At 29.3% G+C, this 13,542-nt stretch overlaps 1 protein-coding gene across 2 annotated transcripts in view; it reads right to left on the bottom strand.

Annotated features, from left to right (window-relative positions):
* The window catches only part of Vps13 (vacuolar protein sorting 13C), a 286,208-nt gene that overhangs the window by 56,093 nt on the left and 216,573 nt on the right, over positions 1-13,542 (bottom strand). For both annotated transcript variants that reach the window (XM_075374575.1, XM_075374576.1), the window contains 3 exons: positions 5,634-5,837; positions 3,954-4,085; positions 78-221 (listed from right to left, as the gene is read on the bottom strand). In XM_075374575.1, coding sequence (XP_075230690.1) covers positions 78-221; positions 3,954-4,085; positions 5,634-5,837 — 480 coding nt within the window. The remainder of the gene's footprint in view (positions 1-77; positions 222-3,953; positions 4,086-5,633; positions 5,838-13,542) is intronic.

The raw sequence follows: 13,542 nt of genomic DNA, 5'->3' as shown, positions 1-13,542 counted from the left end.
ACTATCTTATTTAATGGCTCATTATTAACTATAATATAAACATTTTTTAAGTATAAAAGAAATATATAAAACAGTACCTTATTTTCAAGTTTAAGAAGAGTACTGTGAGTGGTGTTGTAAGGAAATGAAATACTTTCTTCAGTGGTACCTTCAATTCGAACGACTAAATTTTTCTGAGCTCCAGGATTAGGCCAAAATGGTAAACAAGAATTAGATTCCACCTGGGAAAATATTTTTAAAAAATCTTATAAAAACACAAGTCTGTGAATATTTAAATCAACAATTTGTACTACATATTTACACTACAAATAACATTTTTTTAAAGTACCATAACATTAATGTAACAGCTCGGTTAAATCAGACAACAAGCACAATTATCTTCTGCTGAATGAGAATAAGTGAACCGGCTGAGTAATGGTCAGGATGTAATATTTACATAATATATTAACCACATCAACAGTCTAAAAAAAGCTTTATATGGTAATTTTTGGAAGATGGAAGGCTAGTTTGAATTTAAAATATTAATGATTTTCAGGTCATTCAGTCTGTGAGTGTTATGCAAGGTGATGAAGCAACAAAGAAATAAAGACACTTAAATTTAAGTAATAATTAAAAAAAAAAGTGATAATACAGATAAATAATTTATGTAAAAATACGTATAATTATAAACAAGAGATAAATAAAAATTGAAAATTAAAAAACACAACTGCCAAAAAAAAAACAACACTGCTGACAAACTTCTTTAATAAAGGATAATTGAAGAGTAGGTAACAATTTTGTACATATTTTTTTTTTCAAATTTTTTAAATTTACTTCAACATATGTAAGTTTAAGTATATACATATTTGTGTAAGTATAACTTTAATATATACAATAGTCACGTATTTATATGCACTATGTGACACTCCCAGTAACAAAAGGATTTCAATGTGTGGTCATACATCTAAACTGGTAAGGGATTATTAGTTAGTATTTAGCAATAAAATTGTGGTGCAAAGCAGCCCAATGGTGGTGTGCCAGGCAGCTGCACATGGATCCCTCTGCGACTCTCTCCCGCTAGAAGCAATCCATTGTCAATTAATTTACAGATTATTTAATTTAATTTAATTTATAAATTATTTTTATTTATATTTTATACTTGTATTTTTAATTACTTATTATTATTATTATTTATTAATTTTATTAATAAAATAAATTAATATATTAGTTAATAATTAGCAATAAAATTGTAGTGCAGAGTGAACCAATGGTGATAAACCAGGTGGCTGCATAAGGCTCCCTCCATGACTCTCTCCTGTTAGAAGCAGTCATATTAGAAATTAAATTAAATAAGCTGTCAATTAATTTACAGTTTATTTAATTTCTAAACATAGATTATTATTTATATTTGTATTTATTTATTAATAAAAGAACGGGATTATTAGTTAATATTTAGCCGTAAAAAGAACATGCTTACACAATAGTACATACTCCCTGTCAAAAAATCAAAATTATTTCTTTAATGTTTACAAACAATAAATAACAAAAATAATAATTATAAAATTTTATTATTGTAATTCATTCATTCAATATTTTAGCAGATCTTAAAAATAAATATTTTCGATACAAATAAATTGATACTGAAAATACTATTGATTTATAATCATATATATCTTTTTAGATCTTTTGTGATGACTTTTCAGTTACAATTAAACACACATATATACATATTTACATACAGCCTATGATACTCCCTGTTTGTAAGGATTCCAACACAGGGTCATACTAAATTAGTTCAGCCATTGAGCTGCTATGGTGGAACAGACATACATACACCCTAAAAACATTACACTCCTTTTTGGGCAGTCATGTAAAAAAAGATAAGTACAAGTTTTTGATATATGCATATATACAAATATATACAAGGTGTTTCTCAAAGAAACAGAAACTTTCAGAACATGTTCTACTGATGAACAATGAAAAATGAAAAAATATACTGATGAATAATGAAAAAAGTAAATATAAACATAGGTCTGGAAACGCTTTATTTTCGAGTAATGGCTAGTGAAAAATTTTTCCCGGATTTCAGCTCTTCTAATAAAAAGAATTCGTACTGAAATTTTTGGAACCCAAATTAAGGAGTAAAGTTGATGGTTTCTTATGTAATCTGAGCTGAGAAATGTATAAAACAAATACCAGAACTGTAACTTCAGTAGTTTTTAGGATATCTGATGTAAAACACAAAATTCCAGCCACAGTTTGGAGATGCTACCTGAACAAACACTAAAGTGTTTGAATAGTCAAAAAATTTTGAAGTCGCCGTGATGCAGTCAAGAATGAAAGTCATGAACGTTGTGTGTGGATCATCGTCCATGATGAAAACATTCAGGCTGTTTGTGACTTTGATAAAGGTGACTGTCACATAACCTTTGCTGAGATTGCATCAGAGGTGGACGCATAAGTGTTGGGGGTGTGTATACAATGTTGCCAGAGACTTTTGGATCTAGCAAAGGTCGACGAGGTGGGTTCCATATCTTCTCATTGAGGCACAGATAAATGTTCAGAAATACATCTGTCAACGGCTTCTGAATCACTTTGAGGAAAGAGAGGCATTTTTGGACCGTATTGTGACCTGATGGAATGAGGGTCCATCACTACACCCTGTGTACAGCTGATTGATTTCCTGTACGAATGAAGGATGGTAAATGGGGCACATTACTGCCAGTTTTTGGATGATAAGGTTGCTGATTGCAACAAACAACGCTGGCAATGGATTCGCAACATCCTTCTCATATGCAACATATGACCTCATACAGCAGCTCAGATGTGTGATAAAATCACTAAAATTCATCAGACACCTCTATACGATGACAGTTCAGACTTGTCACCATGTGATTTCCACAAACTTGGTTTGCAGAAAGAAGCTTTAGGAAGGGAAATATTTGAAGATGATGCTGCATTCAAGCATTATGTGCACAATTGGTTGTTCGAGTAGCAATCTTATTTTTTTGATGCAAAGATCAGGAAGCTACCTATCCGGTGGAGAAAATGTATTACTGTTGAAGGAAACTATGCAGAAAAATAAGGTAATTTATTTGTAATTTTATCTAATATCAATAAAACTATGTAAATAAATTAGTTTATATTTGAATGACCATCATATATATATATATAATGTGATACAGAAAGATTGTTTATGAAGTTAAGTTCTAATTTTTTTTTTTGCGAGTCTGTGATTCATTTAAATCGAATATAAAAACAACAGTAGTAAAATAAATGTGAATGTCACTCAATAATTTTTGAGGATGCCAGTGTCAACATTTACAGGATTAACCTTACATAGGGATTATGATAGAATAATTTTGTTTCATTAAGTAATCAAATTTTTATGATGTGTCTGTAGATTCTGTGGTAAATCTAGAAATTATGCTGCAATAATACTAATTACAAAGAGTATTTGATAATCTGAAAACTAGGCCTCCACTGTTAATGACAAATATTCATCTTTTTTAAACTCATAGTGACAATGCCACCATTACTTTTCCTTCTTACCTTTCCTTAATTCATTACTGTAAGCCCATTAAATTTACAGCGGATTTTGGCAACATAATTATCTTTTGAGTTGAGAAATCAAAACACGAACTGTATATAACAGATGGCAGGATTGACTGTAATTATAGCCATTTATTTACTCACTGCCACAAGATAAAAAAATTAAATAGCTACTTAATTAATCAATTGAAGCTATTGTGCGTGCCATATTCTAGCTATTGACAAGAATGTTCTGGTTCATTATTGTCAATAGCACCTTTTATCAGCAACTGATCTTTACTTTTGACTTTTGTGTTGTTCTATGATCACATATTTTTATCACACCTTTATAATTTTTGTGGAGAATAATGAATAGATTTTGTATGAAATTAATTTTTCCTATTTACCTGAAAATAAATAAAATGATAAATAATGAAACTTACTTTAAGCCATTCAGTTCGTCCACCTTCACAACATTCTATTACACGGCTACAGTGATTAATAAGAATGTGATATGGAGTTAAAATCACCTGTTTTGTTAGCGTGTTATATGTCAATTCTATATGAACTCCAATCTAAAAATAAACAAAAAAATTCTATTGAACAAAATTATTAATGATAAAAACAAAATTACATTAAAATAAACAAGCGTATCATTAACTGCTTATTTGCATGAAAATTTCAAGGATTACCATCCACCAGGTACCAACATCAGGAAGGCTGCGCAAAGCTTAGTTAAATTTAGCAGCATAATTTCTTCTTTAGTGAACTTTCTCTTAATTAGAACTGGTTTCAACGGTAGGGACTTAACACCTACTTCATATTTTCTTCCTTCTAAGTTTTGGATGAAGTGGAATCAAGTTATTACTTATTTATTCATATTAAAAACTAAATGATGTCGCCCGATTATAGCTATTTAATAATAAATTCATTTTCTAGTTTGTAATAAAATGACAAGCTTGAGTGGGGGATTCAAACTCAGAAAAAACTCCTGATTACAGGATACAGTATTTTCTATACCTTTCATCGGATCATATTTATATACAGAATTGTTATGAGAAGATTTTCAGCTACTATAACTCACAATCTCATTAATGTGCATAAAACTGAATAAAAAAATGTTTAAACTGCAAATCTTTAGAAATCTTGAATTTATAGATGAAATGTTATTATCATACTGTAAGCTATTGTTGTTGGGCAAGGTTTTGATGTTTTGATGATAGATGTTTCATTAGATACAGATATTAAAGTTCTTATGTTGTATAAAGTTAAGAGATAATCAAAGAAACTGGATAAAAAAGATGAGATCAGTCAACTTAATTTAGAACTCTTTCACGAAATATATATATACTACATCTTATAATTATATTATCAACAGATGACAATAGTTTAGCGATCAAAATGGCCATCTAATTTTAAATTTTAAATAAAATTTTTATTGGTTTCCAAGTGATTTCCTGATTTCCATAATGTTTAGCATATTTCTTTATTTGAACAAGATCTTTTCAAAAAGCATCTAACCACAGGCCATAAACAAATAAAAATAGCTAAACAAGTGGCTTTCGATCTTAGTCTCTTTCAAAGTAGTTAATGTATTTTCAATTGTAATTCCATTATTCCTTTCATTATTGGAAACATTTTTTCTAGTACTTTTTAAGGATGTCTTATCTGCTGTTGTTGGTTTTGCATTAGCTATTATACCCTCCTGATGGTTAAACTGGAATCTTTTCAGTGGCATCATCATGGATGCATATGCAAGTGTTTCCTTAATACGTTCCACATATTCATCATCAACATCATCAGTTTACAGTCGGCCTTCCCAAGAGATTCTTTAGGACTACACAGGAAGATAACTTACTTATACATAAGCTATAACTATAATATAATATAAGCTATATTATAATATAATATTGTGTATATATATATTAGTAAGCTATAACTTACTAATATAATGATAAAAAAACAAAACCACAAAAAGATCCTCCCTATGTAAATTTAAAAATACAATGCAGGCAAATTTTCTCATACTGTCAGCAATTCCAGAAAATGAAGCATATTTTTACTACTTCATATTTAATAAAAATATAAACAAATACAGGAAAGACTGTAATTATTCTAATTACCTGATATATTTTATCTTTTACTTTACAGCTAACAACTCCAAAACTTCCAGCAACATCCAATGAGAATTTTTCTGACCACTCCCCATTTTGTACTTTAATACAAGCTTTTTTCTTACGGAAAAAATTTTTAGCTTGAAATGAAAACATAACTGATTCTTGATAATTTACAGGATGATATAAAATGTTGCTCATATCATCTGCTAACTGTCAACAAAAAAAAAAAATTAATAAATATTTATTTATATAAATGGTTTGTAAGAACATGTAATTGATTGCTGAAAATCTGAAATACATCGATTGTGGCACTTCACATGTAGCCGATCAATTGGAATCATCTCAAATGATAACTAACTAGAATTGATAGCAGAAATTACAAAATAAGTACTGAATAAGAATAACAATGCGATTAATCATGTGCTCACATTCAAACAGTGTGCAGGTAGTGTTCCTTAACGTTGACACATAACACTTCACATTTCATGACGTTCCAAAATGAAAAGTATAAACTTTAATTTATTTGAAAATTTAAACTCACAAAACAAAATACAAAATTAATATAATTATAAATATAAATAAAAATCAAATATTTAAGGAGCTACACTTTTTAAAAGACTTTATGTATGAAACTTAACCGGTATTTTTACATATAACTTGAAGAATATGATCATTAAAAAAGGCCTGACAAATGCAGCAATGATACTGGTTAAAAAAAGTTACTTACCCTCATTATCAATATTGTTATTTGGACAGCTTCAAAGTAGTTGAACCATTTGGATTACTCCAATGGAGCTGCTATGAAGACTTTTCTTATTTAAAATTATGTCCTTTCAAAACTTAATTACAGGAGGGAAAAAAGGTCAAACAGATAAGATCAGGTGAATAAGGTGAATGCAACAAAATGGAAATGCCTTTGAACAGTGCAGAATAATCAGATATAACGGGCATTATTTTGACAGAAAATTAATTCTGTTTTATTTTTTTTTAATAATGGTTCTAAGTTTACAAAACATTTTCTGGCTGTATAAAAGGTAAAGAAAATGTAAGACTCTTAAAATAACCTTACTTTTAAAACCTTTCTGAAATTTACCATCTTTGTTATAGAATTATCACTTTGTGGAAAAAAATATCGGAATGCTGCATAATATTCATCAATTTTCTCTCCCTTAACCATTACATAATTCAAGTGTTGGATCCTTTCAAGGAAAATTGATTTTTTTTCATCTTTACTTGTTCTTATAATTCATTCACTCTAATCTTGTCTCATACAATTTTCAACAATATAAATGTTTCAAAGAGTTGTTTGAAACAAAGGAATTAAGTGTATCACTGATAACAGCAGTCTTTGTCTAATAATTTATATCTTAATACACAATTATTTACACTATCAGTATAGAAAACATGACTATTTTTAAAAAAATGATCATTATTTCCCTATTTTAAAATAAAATTACATAGACATGCAATAGATAATAACGGGTATACAGTTAGTTATTTATTTACAGAAAATAAGTTACTATAACAAAGTAAATCAGGGTTACCGCACAGCCCAGTAGTTTTTTTTGGGGGGAGGTAAAACTACATGTCAAATATATACATTCATAGTGTACAGCTAATCTCAGCTGGCAATAACCTAGGTGTACAATCCAAAATAAAAATAATTGCTTATAAAGCTAAATATTATGATCTTTTAACACAATATTATAATTAAAAATTTCTCTCCCTATGATTACTATTACAGATGATCATTTAACATATAAAATTAAAAAAAAGTGATATTTTCTTATTTAAATAATTAAAATAACTATGAACTTATTTATTTGATTATTATAGTGAACCGTTTAGAAACATTAAATATTCTTATTTTGGTCATTCAAATAACCTTGAATGGATTTTAAGTTCAAATATAAAAACTGCTTCAATTTCCAGCAATGTTTAGTTTTTTCTCAGAATACTGACACCAAAAGGAATAGCGGTCATCTTTAAACAAAAGAACAAAATACACAGACTAGTATAAATTAATGTTAGAAATGGACTCTAAATAAGTTCCTTGAATCAGGAAAGACAATGCTGTTTCCTGGCTGCCAAGAAATCTTGATCTGATTCGTCTATATTTTTACCTGGGACTAATGTTAAAAACGTAATGTTTGATATGATAGATTAGATCTGGATGATGATATAATATTGTTTAGATGTTTTTCGAACAACAATGGAGTGGTCTTACCAAGATATACAAAGATAAGAAATCATAGACACCTTTCTTGATGATCATGGTTTATGTGATCTTGATGATTGATTTACGTGTAAGTAAATCAATCATATATAACTGTATATCAAACAATGCACATCTTATCTTAGAATATTAATAATGTGTATTTTTTCTTCCAGCTAATTTCTAAAGAAAATTACTGAAAATATTACAAGGAAGATTTATCAGCAGAACATAAATCACATTTTCAAAATCACACAATACAAAATATCACATGCACAATATACTTTTTTCTACCAAGTGCTATAAGTGCTGTAAAATATGAACAAAATAATGCACAATATAACTAATTAAATAAACATCATTGATTACAAATAATGCCATTAAAAAAGAGACTACAAGAATATTAGATTAGTGATAAAAAAAAGTTGAAACAATTATCATAATTAAACAAACATGTTAGTTTATTAAACCAGAAGCAATTTTTACATGCTAGACAGAACTACTAAGTACAGAGAAGAGTGACTGAATAAAAAGAAGTACATTTTAAAATGTTTAGTTTTACTGAAATCATAATTAACATTAAAAATATCTATCCAAATTGAAAAATCACATAATCAAGAACTGGGTTACTGATTTATTATAACTTCACTTATAGTATAGGAGAACAATTATTAGCTTTGCTCTTTTGGTGAACATTACCATTTTTGTCGGCGAATAAAAATTTGAGCAAAATAGAAAATTTGTCACGTATGTAAATTTTCAAAGTAAAACATATCAGTTGGGTAATAAAACTAATTTTAAAAGAAATAGAAATTAAATCAATCTTTTAAGACCCCTTTTTGGTCTTAAAATTCTGACTTCCGATTTGAAAATACTGAATTGATCTGTAATAAATGGTTCCCTTTTCTGGTTTAAAATGTTGACTTACACGGCAAATAGACATCTTTATATCATAGATGATATGTTTTTATGTCTATCAAATTACTTAATTCTTTGCACAACTTGAGGGTTTGTTAACTATGATTTCTTATGCTTTCTCCACTTGACGAATAATTACCAAGCACAAAGTATTTTTCAAGTTCACCAAATCCATTTCTGTACCTACAAAATACACAGTTTTTGTCAGAAGAATGTGAAAATTTTATACGCATACTTATTATTATCATAATAATTGGTTAGTTCCTCTCATGCAAAATAGGAACCTCTTTGTTCATATTAGTCTATTTCAATCATTTTTACATGTAATAAACTGCTTAGTTCCATTTCTATATTAGTTTGTACATACTGATATTCTCTTACTCAGAAACTGTTAGGCCAATCAGAATTATTTTGTTAGAGCTATTTTTATTGAGCTTTAAACATAGTTTTACTGAAAAATCTTTTAACATAACATTATTAACTTACCAGGGTGTAATGTTTAGGATCAGACTTTGTAACATCTGGATTAAAGAAGATCTACCAGAACATTAAACAACAGCCCTCATTCATCCCCTACACAAAAAAGGGAACAAAACAGACCTTAACTATTACAGGGAAATCTCACTCCTAGACACAACATAAAAAATTCTTTCAAGAGACATCTTCAACAGGATCAGTTCATAACTCGAGAAAGAACTAGAATACCAGGGAGGTTTCAGACCCTGGAGGAGCTGTCCAGTCCAGATCATGTCTCAAGCTAATAATGGATTACAACAGGAAAAGAAATAGAGACATGGTGATAACATTTGTAGATTTCAAGAAAGCTTATGAATGCATCCATGGAGAATCCCTACTACAAATTCTAAGACACCTCCGACTACATACTAAATTAATAAATGTGATAAAACTGACCTTCACAAATAACTAAGTTAAAGGTAAAATTCAAAGGTGAGCTCTTGGAACCATTTGAGATCAAAACAGGACTGCACCAAGGCAATGGGGTCTCACTACTATTATTAAAATGTATTCTAGAAATGGTAATGAGGAAATGGCTCAAAAAATGTTCCCAAAAGTAAATAGACTGAAAAATCAAAACTACTTTTTGTTTTGCCAATGACTTGGCATTGCTAGTAAACGACATCGAAGAAGCTACATCACAGATATTAGAACTTCAAAACACTGGAAATAAAATTGGCCTCAAAATATCAAAAAAGATAGAAATTATGCTTCCAAAAACCAACACGATTAAAAGAAGTAAACATAAACAGTAATAAAATCAAAATAGTAACCTGATTCAAATATCTCAGAGAAATAACAATAAACAACCTAAATGAAAAAACTCAATCCAAATAAGAAGAAACAAACTAGCTAAAGCTCAAATTGAATTAACCTGGTACACTTAGAATAAAAAAACGACTATCAATAAACGCAAAAATAAGACACTACAACCCAGTTATAAAACCAAAAGCCACTTATGCAGTAGTACATAAACGGTACATACCAAGTATGTACCGTTTATATAATAAAAGTTATGTCAAATGTCAGTAAACTGCTAAGATATTTTTTATTTCTATCATTTTCTGTGATCAATACAATAGAAAAACACTCTTCTACGTGAGTGAACTATCAAAGAAAGTATACTCCAGAAAATCTAAAGAAGACAACATACAATAATAAAAAGTACCAGTATGATGGGCAGTGGTGGATTGTGCCCGAAAAAATCATGAACAAAGAGTTCAAACCCGTCACTGATACAATGTATAAGAGGAGACTAGGATTCTTTGGACATATCATAAGGATGCTAGATTCAATACTTCTGAAATAGCTAGTACAGTACAATCTCGACTCGAAAAACACAAAGACAGGATGCAGATGGATCAGAGAAATAAGAGACGCTCTCAAGGAATTGGCCTTACACCAGAAGACACCACAGATAAAACAAAATTAAACAAGAAAATCAAGAACAAAAACTCGCTTCACACTCACAACACGAACATTTTCAACACTAGAAAGCGCACAAAGATTGGAACATACAAAAAAGTATGTTCCAATAGTACAGGTAAGTAAGTACAGGTCCCAAACAGTCCCATCGAAGAGGCTCGGCTAATGGACTGACTAAAGTGAAAAAATAATAATTTGATTAGCAGTAAAGACTGTGTCATATTTTATATAGAAATATTTTGAGTCACTAACTGAATCTTATTTGACAATATCTTTATGGTTCCTCCAATAAAATTCTAAAAATGAATTAAATTTTTATTTTGGTATTTTCATTTATCACAATCAACTACTCTCAAGGTCTTAGTACTTTGGTCGAAAAGTGCATCATTTTTCAATTTTTGTAGATAGATAAATATGTAATTTTTCATAATGAAATTAACATAGTGTAAAATATCAGACTGTTTATACTTAACTAGAAGTTCTTTGATGAGGAATGTTTTCAAGTATTACACAAAATAAAACTTAAGATAATGAACTGATTTTACTCATACAACAATTTAAATGATAGAAACCTTAGTTTTATGTCTTTACTTTAGGATGTGATTTAGAAAATAACCCCGCTAATGTTTTGGGGATTTTTTAATTTACACGATCAGGATTCAGGTTAATCATTAATTTCAACAACCAAGAGTAATATTTGAAACAACTTAAGTAATATTTGTTTTAATGTTGTAGAATCCTCCAACTAAAACACTTCAGTATTTTTTCAAGATCGAGAACCATCATCATCTACTTGCAGGTCATAAGGCAAAATTATTTTAATCTGTTTATCATTTGGAAACTGTGATCTTTTAGAGCAGCTAGAAGTTTTCTAGAGGAAAAATGGAGATGTTAAAATTTGTTTTGCAAAACTATTTTTATGATATATCTAAGGATGAGTTTATTGAAATATAACAAGCAATATATAAGCAATATAATATAATATAATATATATATATATATATATATATATATATATATATATTGATTTAACAGAACACTTTATCTTCCCTCATAGTAAAAACAGCTTTTTCTGTGATTTATTTGCTGTTGATTTGAAACTTTTTTTTCGAATTTTGATCCTGTTTTCGTCTGGGAAATAGTTAAAAGCAGTACTGGAAAAATACCGGGAAGTTTGATTCGGTCAGTAAAAAACCAGGTAAGCTCTATTTATTGCAATTCTATATGAACCTATAAAACAAAAGGAAACATAATGCATAAAGTTCTTTGTTTCCAGGTATCTGCTTTTGATTACTTTCATACTTACAATGTATATTAATTCCAATTCTCAAAAACATATTCGAAGCAGTATTTTTGCTGCTCAAGCAAAATATTTGCAACATAACATGACCAATATAAACCTCAGATTGTGCAGTTAACAGGCATTGCATTCTTTACACATTTTGCACTATTCATTTATTATTCACTGTAGTAATCGATTAATCATTAATTTTTAACATCGTCTAAACTGCATAAGCTTTTTTAACTGTTAAATAAGTACACATTACATATGTTTTATAATGATATATTTTATTGAAGTGAAAGTATGGTATACTTTCTGGTTAGAATTTTAAGAAAACAATAACCACTATCAAACTTATCTATTGTGATTGAATACAATTAGTAGATAGTTTTTAAATCTACAATGAAACAAATTTAAATGAAAAATGTTTGAATAAAATGAAATCATGCTTTTTCAAAACTATTTTATTTATTTGCTTATTCCTTTCTTATTTATTACTTATTTATCTGTTTGAAGTAGAATCCTTCAACATTAAAACACTTTCAGTATTTTTGTTATTTACATATTTTCTTCATAATTTATCAATAAGATTATTGTTATAACAATTTACGTTTACAATTTCATTTATATATTTGATTTTTTTACTCATTTTACTCTCGTTTATACATATACATATAGTTCATATTTATATAAATATCTAGTTCATATTTTTATAAACATTTGTTTTGTATGTCTAAGGCACGTTTGAAGATTTGTGAAATGTACAGGATGTCCATAAAGTCTTTCTATGATTACAAAAAACTATTACAGTTACAGCTGTGTAGTTTGTGGCAAAAGAGAGAAAGAATTATCAAATTTTTTTTTAATATTGGTTTGTTGCAGGTAGAGGCAGAGTAGAGGACACTGTGATAAAGTTTTTATAAAATGGCGTCAATCCAGGAGAGTGCAATGTGTTGCGGTATCAAGAGTCAAAATCAACAATTACTGTGCAGTGCAATTTTAGAAGGGAATACGAACGACCAGCATCTGATACCAAGGGTATCGCTGCATGGTATGCAAAGTTTAAGGAGAGTGGAAATGCAGTCGACCTTCTACGAGCAAAGTGTTCATCCGTTACTGAAGGGAAGGTTGAGGTTGTGCAGCAAGCGTTCTTACACAGCCCTTCCAAATCTATCTATCGTGCGTCTCATGAACTAGGGATTCCCCGGTTTACAGTGCACAACATTTTACACAAGAAACAAAGGTTACACGTGTATAAAGTTCAGATATTGCAACATCTACAGCCAGATGACGGCCCTCGTCATGCTGCCTTTGCGACCGAGATTTTGCAACAGATTGATAATGACAATGAGTACCTGCATATGTTTATCAGACGACGCTACTTTCCACACCTCAGGGAAAGTAAACAGACATAATGTGAGAATATGGGGCTCAGAAAATCCGTACTTTACCAGGGAAAAAATTAGAGATTCCCTGTAGTGAATGTACGGCGTGGTTTGATATACAATAGAATCATCGGTCCATTTTTTTTCATCGAGCAAACAATAACAGCTATTATT

This window comes from Lycorma delicatula, chromosome 9, assembly GCF_047948215.1.
Source record: "Lycorma delicatula isolate Av1 chromosome 9, ASM4794821v1, whole genome shotgun sequence".
NCBI lineage: Eukaryota > Metazoa > Arthropoda > Insecta > Hemiptera > Fulgoridae > Lycorma > Lycorma delicatula.
Note: the sequence above shows the minus strand (reverse complement) of the source record. Positions and strands in the feature narration are given on the sequence as shown.